Source organism: Lontra canadensis, unplaced genomic scaffold (assembly GCF_010015895.1).
Source record: "Lontra canadensis isolate GAN:19392208 unplaced genomic scaffold, GSC_riverotter_1.0 scaffold7, whole genome shotgun sequence".
Lineage (NCBI taxonomy): Eukaryota > Metazoa > Chordata > Mammalia > Carnivora > Mustelidae > Lontra > Lontra canadensis.
In genome coordinates, this window is record NW_022631001.1 from 31,810,889 (window position 1) to 31,831,762 (window position 20,874).

At 36.1% G+C, this 20,874-nt stretch overlaps 1 protein-coding gene across 5 annotated transcripts in view; it reads right to left on the reverse strand.

The window, feature by feature from the left end:
• STK33 (serine/threonine kinase 33) overlaps positions 1-20,874 on the reverse strand; it is a 170,909-nt gene that overhangs the window by 30,367 nt on the left and 119,668 nt on the right. For all 5 annotated transcript variants that reach the window (XM_032853405.1, XM_032853402.1, XM_032853404.1 and 2 more), the window contains 5 exons: positions 19,862-19,950; positions 17,925-18,009; positions 11,017-11,092; positions 5,791-5,903; positions 5,260-5,345 (listed from right to left, as the gene is read on the reverse strand). In XM_032853405.1, the coding sequence (XP_032709296.1) occupies positions 5,260-5,345; positions 5,791-5,903; positions 11,017-11,092; positions 17,925-18,009; positions 19,862-19,950 (449 nt within the window). The remainder of the gene's footprint in view (positions 1-5,259; positions 5,346-5,790; positions 5,904-11,016; positions 11,093-17,924; positions 18,010-19,861; positions 19,951-20,874) is intronic.

Genomic DNA, 20,874 nt, shown 5'->3' on the forward strand with positions numbered 1-20,874 from the left:
GACAAAGGAGAAACTCGAGTAGGTTAAGCTGTGATCACGGTCCTACAGTGCCTTCCAGTAGCAACCCACTGTCAAACACATCAAACACAAAGTCCCCTCCACATAAGTCAAAGTCTAGAGTAAAACAGTTCTAACCCACCTTTACAGCTTAATTTCCCACTCCTTCCTTACATGTATTCTATGGTTCTAGAAAAACAGAATTACTACTATACTTCATGTTCTCTGAATATCTTGCACATTTTTTTCTCTATATATCTTTGTAAAGTTCTTCCTATCTAGAATTCCCATCCTTCTTACCACAGCTATAACACTAATTTCTACTTTTACCCGTTCTTTCAGAGCCAGGTCTCATACTACCCTCACTTTAAATAGTTTTCGTAATCCCCTAAAGGGAATAATACCTCTCTTCTTGAAAACCTACTACTACTACTACTACATGATATTGTACCATGTTATATAACACTATATTGTACGTTGTATCATTCTGCATATTACAATATTAGATAGCACATTATATATACAATATATAAATATATATTTTATCTTTATAGAACACATGTCATTGTATATTTATATATAACATATACATTTATGTTATATATAAAATATATATGTATTATATATATTATATTCATATGTGTGATATAAATATACAAATACATAATATTTTATATAGTACTTATGTTTATATGTACACACACATTATTATATAATCATTCACTGCCTGTGTTTTTATTTTAAACCTTCTACTAAGCTGTGGGCAACCAGTGGGCAGGGCCTGTACCAGACTCATCCCTGTGTCCTCCACAGCATATAGTAGTTATGTGATAACTATTTACTGAATTATTAACTATCTATCTATCATTGGATATTGAATAAATCTCCAAGGTTCCTGGTTCATGAACTTCTTTGTAACATAATTTTTACAAAAGCCTTTATTAAATAAATTAAATTAAATTAAATAGGGTTTTGACATATTCATAAACATAAGATAATTCACAATTTAAGAATAACTAAATATAGTAAAATAAAGGAAAGAGTTTTGACATAGTTAAGTTGGAAATATACAGTTGGAAAAAATGCCCCACAATTAGGCATCAGAAAAGTTCCATTCTCTTATGTAGAGTGTATATGTTAAGGCTAAGGGTCAAAAGCTAATGACAAAAACCTGGATAATAACTTGTAAATTAATGAAGAAGGGCCTTGTTCACACACTAGGCAATACCTTTCTGAGATTAGACCCCACACCTTGATGACAAGTGTCTTCGCAGAGTGTGACCATAAAAAAAAGTACATTGTACTTTGTGGTAAATTACTTAAGGGGAGAATCTGTGTTTTACTCATCTTTGAACTCCAATAATGCCTTGGGATTAAAATCCAAAGGTACTTGTTAATATCAATAAAGACATTTAAATGACAGTTGCTCCATTTAAAATAAGCCGCCTTGGAAGACTGATGCACTACAGCAATAATCTCCCCCATTTCAAAGTGTGTACATTGTTCTCTACCATCTATGAAAGCAAGTTACAACTTTTTAGCCTAAGATTCAAGTCCTCTCACAATTCTTTTTCCTTTTTTAAAAGTTTGTTTCCCACTTTTTTCCTTTGAGTATTTTCTCTGCCAGTTGGATTGAACTTCCTGATTTTACACTTGCTTGCCTCTGTGTCTCTGTTCTTCTTATGCCATTTATCATTTTCTTCCTTGATTTTATCTTATACATAGCTTGTCTCTCTTACCAGGTTATAAATTCCTTATATCAGAGACCATATCCTATATATCCTTAAAGATATTTTGTTACCTAGCACAACGTGGTAGGCACACACACACACACACACACAATCTGTCAAAGGAATTATTGAATGTATGAATAAAACCGAAAGACCTCAAATCTGGAAACTACTTTATGACAAGCCATAGGAAAAAAAAATGTTCCCTTAATTTATAGCTGGGTTCTTAAATATAAGGAGGCATTAAAAATACCTGGGAAACTTGTTGAACATGCAAATTCTTGTTGTTAGTTGTCATAGGGGACTTGAAGGAATACCAAGAAGCAACTGTAATTGCCTTATAAGATGGAATAAACTCCCGAGCCACTGTTGAGAGGAAAGAGGACAGAAAGGAAGAAACAGACCCAAGAGGATCACTGGCGCACTCCTGGCCGTGGGAGTCATCATCAAACCCTTCCTTTGCAGGAAACTCATTTCTTGGCTGGTTTTCCTTACATCTAATCTTTGACTTTTGAAATCAGGATGACAAATGTGTTTATTTTAAGTTCCATTCACTTAAATGTACCTAGAGAAACTAGGACTCTTTTTCTCAGAACACTTTGCAGATACAGACCATATTTCAAATTGCACAATACATAGGCTGAACCATAAAAACTTTTTATCCAATAAAGCTCTTTGAAAAAAATGTCACTACATGTTAGATATTGCAAAAGATAAGCTCTGGTTATAAAGCAGCCAGGTACTGAGAGAAGTAATGTATTCTTTTTAGATTATTTCAAACAGGGGATATGAATTACAGGAAGACTTCAAGTGGTTAAGTAGAAAAGAGTTTTGCCTTTCAGAAGTTTATAAAATGCCAGTATTCTAAACTTCATACACTGAACTCCTTAGGGTAGTCTGATATAGTACACGCTATCTGTCACTTCTCTATCCATTTGGCAAAGACTACATAGAGACAAATGTTATAGAGGCTCAAAAATGGAGACTTCTGGAAAAATGACCAAAGCCAGAAATAAAGTTGTACTAATTAGAAAACAAATAATTAAATGGCCAAGCCCGAATGTTATGTGATGCTGAAAAGAGAGAGATTTCTAAGGCACACCATCTGTTTTACAGTTTTTGATTTTGCTGTACTACAAATCTCCTCAGAATGGTTTTGCAATGATCTAGTTGCTAGCTCGTTTGCACAATTACTTCAGGCCAGAAATACTTATTGCACAGAATCATTTCAGAGATCAACACATTCACAGAAGAGGGCAGATATAACCCAGCTTCCAGTGAAGACTGGTTTTTTAGCTCTTGAAGGAAAAAAATATTATTCAAAAAAAAATTATTAGAAATTACCAAAGGAATACTAGAGAGTTGAAAAGAGGAGTGATATCACTCTAAGTTTCTGATATGTATCTAAAATTACTTGGGCCCTAAAGGGTCTAATGGAAACTCTCCATCACTTCTTGACCTCTCAGCAGCGTTTACCTGGGAGCTGACTGCTCTCACTTTCTCGAACATTCTTCATCTAACTTTGCTGGCACCACTCTCCCGATTTTCTTCTCTCTGCATCAGCCATCCCTTCTCAGCACCCATAGCTGGCTTCTCCTCTTCTAGTTATCATAGTATCCAATGGCAGGGTCCTGGGGCCTCTTCTCCTCTCTCTATATATTTTCTTCCTAATTTATCTCTTAGCCTAATGACCTTACATGGCGTATATATACTCATGATTCCCAAATTTATATCTCCAGCTCAAACTTCCCCAGTTCCAGGCTCATATATTTGATTTACTATCTCCACTTGGGTGCCACATAGGCATTTCAGACTTTGCATATCAAGCTGGAACTCTTGATCCACCACCTTTCCCTGGATAAAAAGCTACTTTCCTGCAGTGTTCCCCATCTCAGTAAATGGCACCAGCATGGTCCCAGCAGCTATTACAGCAAAATCTGGAAGTCATCCTTGATTCCTCCCTTATCCTCATTCCTCATCTAAGCCACCACCAAGTCCCATCAACTACACCTGAAAAATGTATTGCATTTATTTCTCTCCGACACTGTTGCTACCACCCCATCTGAGCCACCATCATTTTGCAACAATGCCACTGCAGTGTAAGCCTATCAGGTATCTCTAGTACCTAGCACAGCGTCTAGCAAATAATAGATGTGCAATAATTTTTTCATAGATGAATACTGCTTAGCAATAATTCCCATGTGTCTTTAGAAATCTCCAATCTCAGTTCCCAGACATTTTCAGAGATACCTACAGACTTATTCATTATTGAATCATTCACTCATTCAACAGTTACTGAGTATAGATTAATTGGTACTAGGCCCCATAACATATTTGACAGTGTCTTAAAGATGACAGAAGTTTGTATCCTGCTCCTATGAAAAAGTCTGGCGGTGGGCAGGCAAGGGGCTGGCACGGCAGCTCTCGGAGCTAAGAGCTCTGCTTCCTTTCATCTTGTTGTTTTGCCATCCTGTTTATGGATTCCACTTTATGGTCTAATATGGCTAGTCCACCTCTAGCCATCACATCTGTATTCCATTCACCAGGAAAGAAGATGTGCCCTAGGAATGCCATACAACCCCATTTAAGGGCACTTCCAGAAAATTGCTCCTACTTCCACCATCAAGATAACTGACAAAAACTGGGGATAACCAGCAACAAAGACTAGATAGATAACAATGTTTCCAGCTACAAGTGAGGATCCTCATTACCAGAGGACAAAAGAGGATAAATATTGAGAGGTAAGGAGCAGGTTCTTCCAAAGTTCCTATTATGACCAGGTAATGTTCTGGTACTGGAATACAAAGCTTGGTAAGACATACAATCTAGGGCACCTGCGTGGCTCAGTGGGTTAAAGCCTCTGTCTTCAGCTCAGGTTATGATCCCAGCATCCTGGGATCGAGGCCCGCGTTGGGCTCTCTGCTCAGCAGGGAACCTGCTTCCCCCCAACCCCGCCACCTGCCTGCCTCCCTGTCTACTTGTGATCTCTGTCAAATAAATAAATAAAAACTTAAAAAAAAAAAAGACATACAATCTATGCTGAAGGCAGGTAGTCTGATGGGGGAAACAATATGTAAATGAATAACTACTCAAGATTTCAGGCCAGTCTTAGAAGATCTTGGTTTTTCTAAATCCCCAAATATTCCTTGCATCCAAAGAGTTGAAAGAGAAGTGGACTGTTGTTCCAGGGATTTATGTCACTTATCTATACAGACTGTTTCAATATTACAGTTTTCATCATGGGCATTTCTCAGCTCTCTTCTACCATTCTTGATATCGTCATGGCACAGGGCAAAGTAGAGTTCATTTAAACCTCTATAAACACATCTAAACAACTCTGGTAATAGTTTTAATAGTTTTACAATGCCCGTTTCAGAAATGTGTTAAGACTCAATAATTTTTTTTAACTTGTCGGAAGATGAAACTTATTGACTGTTTTAAGACTACGAACTACAAGACCAAATTAAAAAAAAAAAAAAAAAGCAATGGTAGCATGTCAAAAAGAAAAAAAAGAGGTCATCTTGTAACTTACCGTTATCCACTGGTTATCTAGTAGTTCCTTAGCTGTGATTCTGTGAGCAGGATCTACTTTCATAAGCTGTTTCAAAACATTTTTAGCTGCAAAGAAGGGAAAATCCTGAAAACCTTAACTACAATTAATACCATACATTTTCTAGTCTATTTGGTATTAGGTCTATATAATAAAATGGGGAAGGGGAAGATTCCAATTATAAAATAAATATCATCAGAATAAATGTCTAATAAATAAAGTTTCAGGCCTAAAGTAAGGTTTTATTGCCTGGATTTGCTTGTAAATGGTCTACAGTAAAAATGGGCTAGATGATCAGCAATTTCTTCTTTAATTTTTGTTATGTAATTTGTTTTTGTTGGAAGTTCTGACTGCAATAATCACAGTGAAGAGATCACCATTTCCACAAGTAAATCATGTTTATTTTTATGAGTAAATTTGATGATGAAATAGAGATTGAGAATATTTGAATTATTGGCCAAGTTTCTTCTTACATACATTTGCTTTAGTAAATAATGACAGATCTATACTTACCACAATCACTTACGGACTCCCAGATTGGATCTTCAAAACGTAGTTCTCCCTTTCTTATTAGCTCAAAAAGCTTCTCTTCTGAGCTTGCCAAAAAGGGTGGTTCTCCACATAATCTACAACAAAGGCAATTATTTTGTTTAGATTTTTTTTAATACTTTTTTTTAAAGATTTTATTTATTTATTTGACAGACAGAGATCACAGGTAGGCAGAGAGGCAGGCAGAGAGAGGAAGGGAAGCAGGCTCCCTGCTGAGCAGAGAGCCTGACGCAGGGCTCATCCCAGGACCCTGGGATCACGACCTGAGCTGAAGGCAGAGGCTTTAACCCACTGAGCCACCCAGGCGCCCCTTGTTTAGATTTTTTTTAATAATCAAAATGAGGCTATCAAAAATTAAGTTTCCATAGAACTTGGAAGTAGTGGTGCTTCAAATTTAAATAAAGCGTAGCTAGAGATGGTTACTTCTCTCTGGATGTAGAAATGGGAGCAAAGGAGGTTTTGCAAGATCAGTGATAGGACCTTATATACACTGAAATCTCCAGATCTCGACATTACCCAAAGGTCTTCCAGATGGGGAAAACTTAAATAGCTTAAATAGGACCAAAATACAGGCAGATGTATAATTTTAAATGCACAAATAATAGTGGAGATACACTTCAATGTGAGCAAAGGTAAGGTGATGCTTAAGGTACATAATTCAACTGGACTTAAGGGAAAATATACTGAGTTATCAGAGTCCTTTGGGCATATTCAGAGTCTAATGACCATGTAAGGGCTTTATCCATGGTAAAACACTATACCAACATTAGTAAGAATAATCCTGTGGTCTATATGCTCTGAGTCAAAGCCAAAAATCCACTAAAAAGGCCACAACTCTTCGAAAATGGTATACAAAATGAAGAGAGTCTGGATGAGGAAAGTCAGATGATGATACTGATTTGACCCTTTATTCTAGAATGAAAGCTGAGCATACATAATGACCAACATCAGTAAAACCACTGGCAGTATGTATAAAGTAAACATGGGCTTGAGGCACATTCTGTAGCACAGGGACTGTGTGTCTTCAAGATCTTGTAAAAGGAAGTATTGTATTAGTGCGCCTGTGGCTCTGTTGGTTAAGCCTCTGGCTCTTGATTTCGGCTCAGGTCATGATCTCAGGGTCATGAGATTGAGCCCTAAGCCCAGAGACAGCTCCACACTAAGTGTGGAGTCTGCTTGTCCATCTCATCCCCCTTAGTAGCTCCCCACCTCATGCATACATGTACACACTCTCTCTCTAAAATCAATCAATCTTTTTTTTAAGGAAGCATTATACTATATTTCACAATGCACCTGGTAAGCCTGTACTTCAGTAAGTAATCCAGTCCAAAACTACAAGAACTTCCTTAAAAGCCAAGTTCAATTCTTCATTGTACATTCTCAACACATGTTAGTCATTATCTTTACTGTCAACCCCGAAAACTAAGTACAACACTGTAGCCAACAACCGGATCTTCCCAATCATGACGAGACAGAAGCTGGACGGGGACTTGTCACAGAGGCAACACTGTATGTCTGTTGTTCAACTCTCAGGATTATATTTTTCTAACTTTATGACTTAAAGAATAAAATGGCATAACCCCATTATACTTCCCAAATGCTAGCCTATCATGTACATAAATATAATGATCTCTATGTCTCCAAGCAGTTAGATTTTTACTGATTTTTAAAGTTCTATTTTAAAGTTCTTTTAAAATATTTGCCATGAACATTTTTAAATTAATCTAAATTTGATAAATATTTAACATGATAATAAGGATGATGATGATGATGATTTCCTAGGGAAAAAGTTGCTTTCATCCTTGTAGTTTATCAACCTAGGCTGAAAAACAGAGCTTTTCATTTGCAATAGCTTCTTGCTAGGAGATCAGTATTTATCAAGTTGTTCTACAATCTCTTATTTTAATACTTTTTATTTCTCCAGTTCATTCTGACCCTCCTGTCTCTGATTTTATTTGCCTCACTAGTGTTTAGTTTTAAAATGCAATAAAAAAAAAAGGCCAGAAAAATGGTCTTATGGACAATTACTATCTATTATAACAAGTACAGGCCAGCAAAAGTCCAGCTCATTGAGTCTGTTAACAACCAGTGATACACACATTCACCAATTTCTTAGCTGCTCCTGCACTGCCTGACTTAGCATGAAGCTATAGCTCAAGGGCTGTGTTTAAAAAAAAGTCCCCCTTTTTTCTGTCCTTTGCAATTTTATTTACACAAAATGTATCTAATGGTTGGTCAATCAGCAGCATATGAAATTTTATGACAGTAATTTTCTGCACATCCAGAAAAAGGGAATCCAAGACATGAAAAATGCCTCTTAAAGCCTTTCTATTATTTTCAGTTGCCTATGTCCTAGGAATCACAACAGCAGAGGATAGTACCCGTGAAGAGTATTCGTGTTAATTTCACCTTGACAAAGTATGTTATCATTGTCGAATTAAGCAGAAATGAATCAGGGGTAACTGATAAACAAGAAAATAACCCCCCTGGAGAAGGTAATATGTTTGTGCCCTTGGTGAAAGAAATTATCTATAAGAACACAAGGTTCAGGCAAATTAATGAATAGGCACTGATTAGCTAAGTAAAAGTCTACTGTAAAGGAAAAAAGATGTCATTACAATGACATGCAGCCATGCTCTGAAGCAGAAAAATTAAAATTATATCTTTAAGAAGGAGAAAAAATTTTAGATGTGTACTACACTCTCCCTTTCTTTAACAACAAATTCAAACTAAGCAGGCAGCAAACATCACATGAATTGTGTAATAATAGATGACATATATTATGTTTGACTTGTCTGGAAATTCTTACAAGTATAAAACACTAATTTAAAATAGTGATATTTTTAATTAAAAACTGAGGCTCAGAATTTTTACGGTACAATTCTAATTAGCACAAAACAGTGATCAAAAATTTTGTGAATACATTTACACTTTATGAAATCTACACAGTGATGTGTGTTGACCATCTGAGTTATAGCTACAATCACATCTTCCAGTTCCTACTGCCTGTGTATTCCACTTCACAGCACTGTGAAAATGTAACTACTCTGATGTCAATATTTAGAAATGATCTGGAAGAGGGAGTGCACAGTGAAATCTCCAGTATGACCATAAAACTAATGTTGCATCAGCATAAAAATGTTCATACTCACCACGAGGCAGAACAATGGCCACTAACTTTTCAGAACGCCTCTTAGACAATTCGTTTTAATTCAATTTTATAAACATAGATTGAGCACGGCTTCATGCCTACTATGGTACCAGATATGAGGGATGCAAAGATGAATAATATAAACTCTCTGTCCTTCATGGACTTTGGAGCAAGGAGAACAAAAACAGAAAAAAATACATACACATACTTTAATAATTATATTACAATCCTAAAATTTGTATGGAACCAAAAGTGACCCCGAATTGCTAAGAAAATGTTGAAAAAGAAAAACGAAACTGGCCGCATCACATTGCCTGATTTCAAGCTTTACTGCAAAGCTGTGATCACTGAGACAGCATGATACTGGCACAAAAACAGACACACAGACCAGTGGAACAGAGTAGAGAGCCCAGATATGGACCATCAATGCTATGGTCAATTAATCTTCGACAAGCAGGAAAAAAATATCTGGTGGAAAAAAGACAGTCTCTTCAATAAACAGTGCTGGGAAAATTGGACAGCTATGTATAGAAGAATGAAACTCGACCATTCTCTTACACCATACACAAAGATAAACTCGAAATGGATAAAAGACCTCAACATGAGGCAGGAAATCTATCAAAATCCTAGAGAAGAACATAGGCAGTAACCTCTTCGACATGGGCCATGGCAACTTCTTTCAAGACATGTCTCCAAAGGCAAAGGAAACAAAAGTGAAAATGAACTTTTGGGACTTCATCAAGATCAAAAGTTCCTGCACAGCAAAGGAAACACTCAATAATAATTATATTACAATAATATAATCTAGTTTTTAAAAGTGCTATGAGAACATAGGAAAGTGAACAATTCTATCAAATTCACACATGTGCCAACTCTCCTGATGAAATATTATTGTTTTTCTTTCAGTGTTATTGTTTCACATGCATTTTTGTCTGTTTCTTTAAATCCTCTGCGGAGTGTGGGAATGTATGTACATAATGAATGCAGGAACTCTGCTGGGGTAGGTAGGAATTAGGGAAACGGAAGGCATTAATGTTTGAGCTGGAGGGCCCAGGAGAAAGGTTAGTAGAGAAGTGAAAAAACATTGTAAGCAGAGGGAACTGCATGAACAAAGACTCAGACATGTGATACAGGGTATGTGACTCATAAAGAATGGCCTAGAGTGCCTAAAGCATACGGCAGGTGCATCGAAACACAGTTAGCCCGGGACTGGAAAGGCATGCTGGAGCTAGGTTGTGGGAGGCTTGCCGCTGTGCCATGCTGGGAGGCTCTGACATTCTTCTATAACAAGGGAGAATTACTAGAGGTTGTGAATCAGAAAAAAGTACAATCAGATCTGTGATTTAGAAAGACAATCCTGACAGCGATGTGAAGGATGAATTGGGGACAGAGACTGGAAGCAGGGAGAACAGTCAGACAGACATTGTAATATTCTAGAAGAGGGATCATAAGGAGAAATGATACGAGTGAAGAGAAATGAAGGAAGAGGTGAGGACACTGCAAAGGAAAAATGAACAGGACGTGGGGTTTGATGGAATCTTGAGGGTGAGCCCAAAACAGTGATGTTTTCAGTAGCAGTAAAAGGACTGGGCGGAGCCCCTGTCCAGTGAGTGTTCACTCCTCACGTATGCCCGGTGCCCAGGGCAGCCAAGTACCAGGCCCCAGTACCTCTCTCTACCCCATGGGCTATAAGTGACTCTCTTGAGAAAATAGAAAGAAACTTCCTGGTCTGTAGCAGAAGATCAGAGGGGTGAGGATGTTAAGCAAGTTTTCACTTGGCTCAGAGAGCACCAGGTATTGCAGCATTCAGAGGTCAATGAAAAGCAAAGCTGAATGTTACAAGTTTATAGTATTAAATACTATGTAATGGATTTAGCTGACAACTAATAAGAGAGCTTTTAGAATGGCTTCCCAATTGTGTTTTCAGTCACTTTTTAAAAACTCTATCGTCGAGTTTTCATTTAAAGTCTATGTAATTCCAGTCTGCTGTTAGACACCATCCATTCATTTTTGAACTGCATGTTTAGCAGGCTACTTACAGAAGGTACATTATGACACCTATGCTCCAAATGTCACACTGCTGGCTGTAGTCATGGGCATTGATAACTTCAGGGGCTGCCAAATAAGCAGAAATGAAATAGTATTAATAATACAATAAATGAAGTTTAAACGCTTAAACACAAAGCATGAAAAATGTGCTGATGTGTTGTAATTTATTCCCCCACAGGGAAAAAGAGAACCAACAGCAGATGTTAAATGAATAATGTACGGGACTTAACAATTGATGTCACTGTACCCTCACTCCTGTCATTTAGCTTCTAATGGAACGATGGCATAAACTGTGTAACTAAATGTACCACTCTCCATTCCTCTGAAATTGTTAAGAAATGATTTTGTGAAGATTGTGTAGTTATAGTAGAAGACAACAGTATCTCAGTTCTTTTCCCAAAATAGAACTGAATATATGCCTGAAGTGGATATAATTTAAAGCAAGCCCAATATGTGGAAATCTGGATTCACAGAGAAACTAAGATAAATGGTTAAAATCATTGTAGTAAAATAATAATAATAATAATAATAATATCACTCCTATGAGAGAATATGAGTTAATTTCCACATTTTCTAAATGTGAAAACTAAGACAAAGAGAAAGCTCCTACAGCAAAACTGTATCAAAAGCCAACTAGGACCAGGATCCAGGTACTCCTGACTCCCCAACTCTGTGCTCCACACTTTATAATGTGTTTACAATACGACTCCTTTAAACAATCTCCTCAAAGTAGTTGTGTGGTGGTGGAGGGAGCGATTTACTTCAAGGTAGCGCGTTTTAATGATTAGATAACTTTATAATGGCTGGCTTTTTAGATGGCTTTTAAAATGTCACATATGATATTTCAGGAATAGTCTATTGTGCCTCTATGGCTAGGGAGCAAACATCTTTCTTTAAGGAACAAGAAAGAATAGAACAGATATAAACATAAAAATGAAATATAGGTGTATATATTTCCATAGAATTTTAATATTTACAAAAGCACTTTTTTGTAAATTATGTTATTTCTGTAAATCACATGAAGAAACTTGTGAGATGGTTATGTAGGCATTTGGCTCACTTTGCCAGTGAGGAGACTAAGGTTCAGGTATAGGAAGTGACTTGCCTCAAGTTACACAGCTACGGAGTGCCTCCCACATAATAGGTATTTTTATTTTAAAAGAGTTTCATTCTCCTGCCATACACACACACACACACACACACACACACACACACACACACCTCTTTTCTAACTACTAAAAGCAAATGGCATTTCACTTCCTCTGCCTCCTGTCAAAGGAACTAAAAAGCAACAAAAAGGAACCAAAAAATAAAAAGAAGAAACAATGAGTAAAGGCTCAACTATAGATAATTAACAAACTGTGTTACTCATTTCCAAGTCATTGAAAAATAATTAGCATTTTCCTCTAAGCAACTATTATTCCTTACCTCTACTTAAACTCTTTAAATACTGAATCACTAAAGTTCAGGTGGCTCTGTGGTAGTGAGTCTCCAACAAGGGCAAGTCAATGACTTGCATCCACACTGGGTGCAGGCACTGTGGGGCCGGGATGGCGGCCTCAGTCTCTCAGAGCCATCTTAATGACCAGGGGGTGTCTCCGTGTGTGCTGCCATCACAGCTCTCACAGGGAGGCAGAGGCCAGAGTAACAGTGCCAGGGAGCCATTTAGGAAGTCAGCAAAGCTCTACAAACCATCTGTCTTCTCTCTTGTTCTCTCACTTGTTATCAGTGTAGATAGCTAATAAGCAGGCATAAAACTCAGGGTGCTTGGATATATTTTCCCCAAGTAACTACAGACCAGATGTCTTTTGCCAACAGGAGGATATGAACAGAATCTAAAGTAGCCTTTTCCCAAATAAGATAAAACAGTTTCAAGACTTAATACATCAAGGAGGTGGAAAAACAACAACAACAAAACCAGAACTAGGTATACTCCTAGGCAAGAAAAATGAATAAACTACAGATACGACATGGGTAAGTCTCAAAATCATGACATGGAACAGACAAAGACAGACACAAGAACGTATGCTGTCTGATTCAATTTAAATGAAGTTCTAGACAAGCAAAATTAAGCTTTGGTGATAAAAAATCATCTGTGGTTGCTGTGGTCTGGGTGGGAGACTAACAGAGAGAGACACAAAGGAATTTTCTGGGGTGACAGAGATGTTCTGTAGCTTCACTGGGGTGGTGATTCTATAAGCATATGCATTTGTCAAAAATCATCAAACTTTACACTTAATATTTGTGCATTTTATTATATGGAAATTATGTTTCAATAAAGTAAGATTTTTCTAAAGAAATCTCTAAAAGGTACAAAAAGATTTGTCAAAGCCTCATCTTGGTGGATGACTTTAATAACTCTCTCAGAAATCATCAGAGGCAAACAAAATTAACAACATGGAAAGTTTAAATCACAAAGGTATCACATTCGATTTTATAAATACATATGCAGAGAAATTTTTGTCCTCAACAAAGGAGGAATATACATATTTCTAAACATCCAGTGCAACATTTGCAAAAACCAACCATGTGTTCAATCACACACACACACAAAATTCCTAGAAGTTGAAAACGATTAAGTCACAATTGCCTACACCAATGAAGAAAACCAGACAGAAAAACCAAAAGGCTAGGAAAACTACCACATATTCACATGAATGTCAAACACATTCTAACCACCTGGAAAATTATAAAAGCACTTCTAAATAATTCTTAGATTAAAGACTAAAACTAAAATGATAGACTATTAAGAAATGAATAATAGAAGACTGTCTAGCAAAAAAAAATGGTCAAGGAAATACTCAGAGAGAGCAAAGAAATACTCAGACTGAACATAAATAACCATTTTTTAACAAAAATAACCATTTTTAAAAAACAATTTTTTAAAACCATTTAACTTAGGAAGTTAAAAAATAAACCAAAAGAAAATAGAATGAATCCAGAAAAATGAAAGCAGAATTTTTTTTAAAAGATTTTATTTATTTATTTGACAGAGAGAGAGAAATCACAAATAGGCAGAGAGGCAGACAGAGAGAGGGGGAAGCAGGCTCCCCACTGAGCAGAGAGCCGGATGTGGGGCTCGGATCCCAGGACCCTGAGACCATGACCTGAGCTGAAGGCAGAGGTTTAACCCACTGAGCCACCCAGGTGCCCTTAAAAACAGAAATTAATGAAAAAGTCAACCAAATAATATTAGACTTGAGCTGGTTCCTTGAAAGTCCAATAAATTGTCCTAACCACTAACAAATTTGATCAAGAAAAAAATGGTTTGTATTATTACAAGAGCTTAAATTGAGCACTGTCAGGTATTGTGCTAAGCACTTTACATATATTTTCTTGTTTAATTCTCATGTCAACCTGATAAGAAAGATCTTATTATTATCCATTCTAAGTATATCCTCTCCCCTTCCCTGTTTTATTTTTCTTTCTTAGCACTTCTTTCTAACATCCCAGGTGATAGCAGACCTTTTACTTTTTTATTTTAATGTTTGCACCAACATGACATTTTTATGCTTTGTTCACTGTTGTATTCCCAATACCCAGACCAGTCCTGACACAAAGTAGACCCTCAACAATTTGATAAGTGGATGACATAATCTCTATTATACAGCTGTAGAACCACAACAAATGAGTTAAATTGTTTGCCCAGGGCTCACCAGACTACGTAGCAGAGCTGGACTCCTGAGTTAGCCAAGTGACGTCACAGGCCATATTGCTAATCTTACATCACATGACCATCTTAAAAAATATTAGGAGTTATTAGGGGGATAGGCACAGATACATAGGAGAATCAGAAAATTATAATATATGCATACTTATGCTAGTAAAACTTAAAATCTCAAAGTAATGCACAATTTTCTAGAAAAATATAAATTATCAAAATGATTCCAAAAGGTGTGGAAAACTTGAATAACCCAATATAAATTGAAAATATAATAGAAACTTAATCTACCAAAAGGTATCAGGGCCAAAAAAATTTTTAGGGGAAATTTCATCAAATTAGTAGTTTATTAATATAACAGATAACTCCTGTTACCTAAGTGATTTGAGTGCATGCCATTTTATTTTTTAAATGAGGCTAGCATAACACTGACATCAAAAAAGACAAAGGCAGCACAAAAGAAAGAAATCAACCCTCAAAACTCTTAAGTAAAGTGGTGACAAATTGAATAAGGCAGTTTATTAACCCAAGTGGAGTTTAATCTAAAAGTGCAAGGATGGTTCAACATTTTCGAAACCTATTAATGCAATTATTTCACCAATAAATTTAAAGAGAAAAATATATAATCACTTCTTGGGTACAGATTTGAATAGACATTTCATCAAAGAAGATTATCAATGACTAATAACTACATGAAAAGATGTTCAACATCATTGGTCATTAGGAAAATTAAATTACCAAATTAAAAACCACAGTGAGATACTACTTTACACCCATTAGAGTGGTTATAATTAGAAAGAAAGGTAATTATCAAGAGTCAACAAGGATACAAAGAAACTGGAACACTCATACAGTTGTTAGCAGAAAGGTCAAATGCTACATTCACTTTGAAAAAACATTTGTCAGTTTCTTTAAAAAATCAAACATAAAGATGCAGGTGTCTGGGTGGTTCAGTTGGTTAAGGGTCTGCCTTGGACTCAGGTCATTATCTCAGGGTTCTGGGATGGAGACCTGCATCAGGTTCCCTGCTCAGCGGGGAGCCTGGTTCTCCCTCTGCTTGCTTCTCCCTCTGCTTCCTCTGCTCCCCCACTTGTGCTCTCTCTCTAATAAATAAATAATTTTTTTTAAAGTTAAACAAAACCCTCAGATTGTTTTGAAGGGGTGGGGGGTGGGAGGTTGGGGGAACCAGGTGGTGGGTATTGGAGAGGGCACGGATTGCATGGAGCACTGGGTGTGGTACAAAAACAATGAATACTGTTATGCTGAAAATAAATTTAAAAATTTTTTTTTAAAAATTAAAAAAATAAAAAGTTAAACATAGTCTACAACCTAGCAACTTCACTCTTAGGTAGCTACCCAAGGAAAATGTGTCCACATTAAAATCTGTACACAATGGTTCATAGCAGCATTATTCATAATAGCCACAAACTGGAAACAATCTACACATCCATCAGCTAATGGATAAACAAAATGTGACATCTCCATACAACACACAACTGTTCAGAAATATAAAGGGCTAGACTACAGATACAACAGGAAGATACTTCAAAAACATTATGCTAAGTGAAAGAAGTCTGACATAAAAGATAACATATGTATGACTCCGTTTAGATGAAATGTCCAGAAAAGGTAAATATAGATTCGTGGTTAGCTGGGGCTGGGATGGGAATGAGATCAAGGTCAAATGGGCATGAGGCAACATTCTGAGGTAGAATTATTCTAAAACTGAATTGTGGTGATGGCTGTACAACTCTGTAAATGTAGGAAAAATCAATGAATAGTACATTTTTTATGACATTTAAATAGTACTTCAGTAAAGCTGTTAAAAGTTTCACTCAGAAAAATGGTAAACTGTTGCTTTACAAAATATATTTAATCAGTAGCTTTAGGATGTACCAACTGATGGCAATAAAATTGGATAAGAAATGGAAAGAAGCAAAACACACACATGATTTCAGCATGAGTTAACGAAACCAATAATTAAGTTTGGGGTATGATTACCTAAGAGATACAAACAACTATAAGAAGAGTCCAAAAAAGGAAAACAATTAAAACTACAATCTTTAAAGATAAGAACTAGGAGAAAAATGCTGAAACAGTGAGATTATTTGATCTAAGAAAAGAAAAAGTATCTTGATCAGGGTCAGTAAGTCAAATTATGGGCAAAATCAAATTGCTTGAGGGTTTTTTTCCGTTGTTTTTTTTTTTAATTGTAGTTGACATACAATATTATATTAGTTTCAGATATATGACATAGTGATTCTACATTTATGTACATTATTAAGTGATCACCATGAAAAGTCTAGGTACTACACAAAGTTATTATAATATTATTGACTATATTCTCTATGCCATACTTTACATCCCCATGACTTCTTATTTTATAATTGGAAGATTATACCTCTTAATCCCCTTTACTTATTTTGCCCATCTACCCCTAAACTACCAGTTTGTTCTCTGTATCTACAAGTCTGTTTCTGTTTTGTTTGTTCATTTGTTTTATTTTTTTAGATTTCTCATTTAAGTGAAGTCATATGCTATTTTCTTCTCTCTGTCTGATTTATTTTACTTAGCATAATACTCTCTAGGTCCATCTGTGTTGTGGCAAAAGGCAAGATTTCATTCTCTCTTATGGCTGAGTAATAGCACTCATCCATACCACATCTTCTTTATCTATTCCTCTAATGATGGACACATAAGTTGCTTCCATATCTTGGCTACTGTAAATAATGCTGCAGTGAACATGGAAGTACGCATATCTTTCCAAATTAGGTCTTTGTTTTCTTCACATACTCAGAAGTGGAATTATTGTATCATATGGCATTCCTATTTTTAACTTTTTGAGGAACCATCACACTGTTTTCCATTGTGGTTACACCAATTTACATTCCCACCAACAGTTCACAAGGGGGCCTTTTCTCCTCATTCTTGCCAACATTTGTTGTTTCTTGTGTTGTTGATTTTAGCCATTCCGACAGGTGTAAGGTGTTACCTTCTTATGGTTTTGATTTGCATTTCTCTGATGATGAGTGAGGTTGAGTGTCTTTTTATGTGTCTGTTGGCCATCTGTGTGTCTTCTTTGGAGAAATGTGTGCTCATGTCATCTGCCCATTTTTTTAATCGAATTGGTTTTTTGGTATTGAGTTTTAGGAGTTCTTTTAAGTTGCTCAAGTTTTAATCTACAGTAATGGTTCTACCTCTTTATATAGAAAGATCATTTTAAATCAACTAACTTACCCATATAGATAGGAGTCCCACATGTGGTCTGCAGCATGGCTTCACTCCTTCCATGCTTCTTCACTGCTAAGCCAAAATCAGTCACCTGGAAAAAGAAACTCAGTCACCTGCTTTCCTTGTCCCAGAGTTTACTCATTCAAAGGTAGGAGCTCCAACACACTGTAATTGCACTGTATTTAATTCAGAGATACCAGCAGATGGAGGGGTGCTTGTACTACCACTGAGGACCTTGCTATCACTTCCCATCCACCCCTCTTTGTGAAGAAGAAACAAAACAGTGACAAAGAGAACATTGGTTTCTCCCACTGGAGGAAACACCCGTGATACTGATTGCTCATTCTTTCTAATTCAACTTAGCAGTTCAACATAGGAAGTTATATGTGGAGAGAAAGCATTTAACTTTTTCAGATAAAAAAGTTACTTTTGAAAACCTCTTTCATTATAAAATACATTCTGGCTGTAGTATGTTTATTACCTATTTTTTCTGACACTCAAGCTATGTTCACTTTAAAGCCCTGTTACAAATGCAATCATTATCCTTGTCAGGACTCACAGAAGCTGCCTCTTTCTGTAATTATTTATGAGACACTATCTCTGGTAAATATTATCTTTTCTATACTATGACTTCCTTTGTGTTTCTAGAGTTTATTAATTAAAACAATTACTACAGTATTAAAAACTACAAGAAGCAAATTAACAGGGAAAAAAGCGGCCATAGAACTACAAATCCACTGGAGGCCTGCTGCTGCAACTGCATTCTTTCTGCTCAGTTCCTAATCGGGGCCAGTACACATACAGTTATTAAATATTCAGTATGTGCCCTTGGTCTTGTCTCTCAGGTTGGAACAGCCTTGGGCTGAAAGCAGAAAAACAGGCACATTTATTGATCATACAACCAAAGATAGGCTCTTGGTCCACAGACACTGAATGCAAAGTTTCTAGGGACTTCTGGAATAAGAAAATGTCCCTATCAATATGTGATACCACTATTTTTCTAAATAGAAAAATCCATTTCTCCAGGAGTTTTCACAATTATCCCACTTGGAGCATTATAATATGTATCCTTCTCCACAGAAAATCTACACAGATCTCAAATATATAAAAAGGTTTCACGATTAATTCGGTTCTTTGGAGTGCAATTATTCCTTCATTTACCAAATACTAAGTGAGCACATACTATGTTTTCAGGTACCAATAGTGAATAAAACATGCATGATTCCTGCCCTTCACAGAGTTTAAAATGAAAATATTCAAGAATATTTATTTACTTTGATAAAACAACAATGCTGTTAAACCCACTTATATTACATAGGGATTTAGCTTCTACAACAGAGTGAGTTATTCACAGACAACATTTTATTCCTAAATTAACACATTCATATATTTTGAAAGCAGCCACTATTAAAGTGCTAAGTAATAAATAATGTATCCTATCATTTATTTGACATTAAGAAACACTTAATTTGAATTAGAATCTTAAAGAATAAACACTTGGCACATTAATTGTGCTTAGGACATAAATATTAAACCCAGGAAAATTTTCAATGAGAAATATAAACTTTAGTGTTAATTTAATATCAAAGGCACAGCCAAGGTGTGGTTTTTTTCTAAATCTGTAACACATTTACATCAAACTACCAGGCATAATTTTGAAATTAATTAGAATTCAGAGCATCTGTTTGCTTGCTATTAACTAATGATTTAGGACTATCCAAATGAATATGTACGTTAAAAAAGATTCAATAGTACCACTTAACTTGTAAAATTATTCTTGTCAGTTGCAACCTCTTTTGCAAAATTTTAATTTTTTTTTAGCACAAGCCACTTATTTTGCTGCTCAAAAGCTTCCAAAATGTATCTAAAAAGAGGAAGTACTTTGCCACTTTGCTATCAAACTGTTTACAGGCAAATATTTACCATGATTTCTTATACCTTACCTTTATGTTTAAGTTCATTTCATTGTTATCATCAATAAAGCTGCTTTTAACCATTATGTTTTCCAGTTTTAGATCTCTATGTACTATATCTACCAAGAAAATAAATAAATCAAATGAATAGTGAATAATGGAAAAACAGAGGGGACACAAATAGAACAAATAAATATATATGACAAATTAATGTCCCACTGTTAAAAACTTCAATGAGGGCCAAGCATAACTCTGTCCTGTTCCATTCCCTTATATTCCAATCCCTTTTCTTCACAAGGAGAAGGGATTTTCTTCCTCAAGGAGACATTTTCTTTGACTCCCTCCTCTCTCCCCAACCCCCTACTGCCTTGAAGGCTTCTCTTTGTGACCAGTGGCCTGGTGAATGGAGAGGAGGATCCTGCCCGTGCTCAGGCATTCCCAGGCAGAGAGAGACAAAAGTAGTTACAAACCCAGTAAGGTTTCCCATATCCTTAGGTCTTCAAGTAGAGGATTACTTATTTACTTCCATGCAGATTCTATTGTCAATCTAAACATTTAACATACTGCAATTTGGCTACATGTATACATACTATACTACACTTATTTCAATATATTTTTCTATAACATGAACTCATACTTTCCTAATTTTTATATGTTAAAATGAAAAACAAACAGAAACCCTGTGACCCAAAATCTCCAGTTAAACATGTCAGACATCAGGTAGGATTTTTACGTGCATGCAAATAATCACGCACCAAGCACTTCTGTTGCAAGTAACTAATTCAGTTCATATCCAGAGCCATCTTTTACCTCTATGTAAAAAGTCACATATATCGCTGCTGGAGAAACAAAGCTGAAGATCGGTGAACTGGCCACCCTCCCCAACCATTTTCAGTTCCCTCACACAGCTCCCAGGATGGGTTTGTGCAATGTGTGCTGCTGACCTCTTCTTACATAAATACAGCACAGCAAGTCTCCCATCTGCCTCCATTGTTCTTCTTTTTCATTGTTTTCTTTGCTATTCTTGCCCACTTCAGAATATT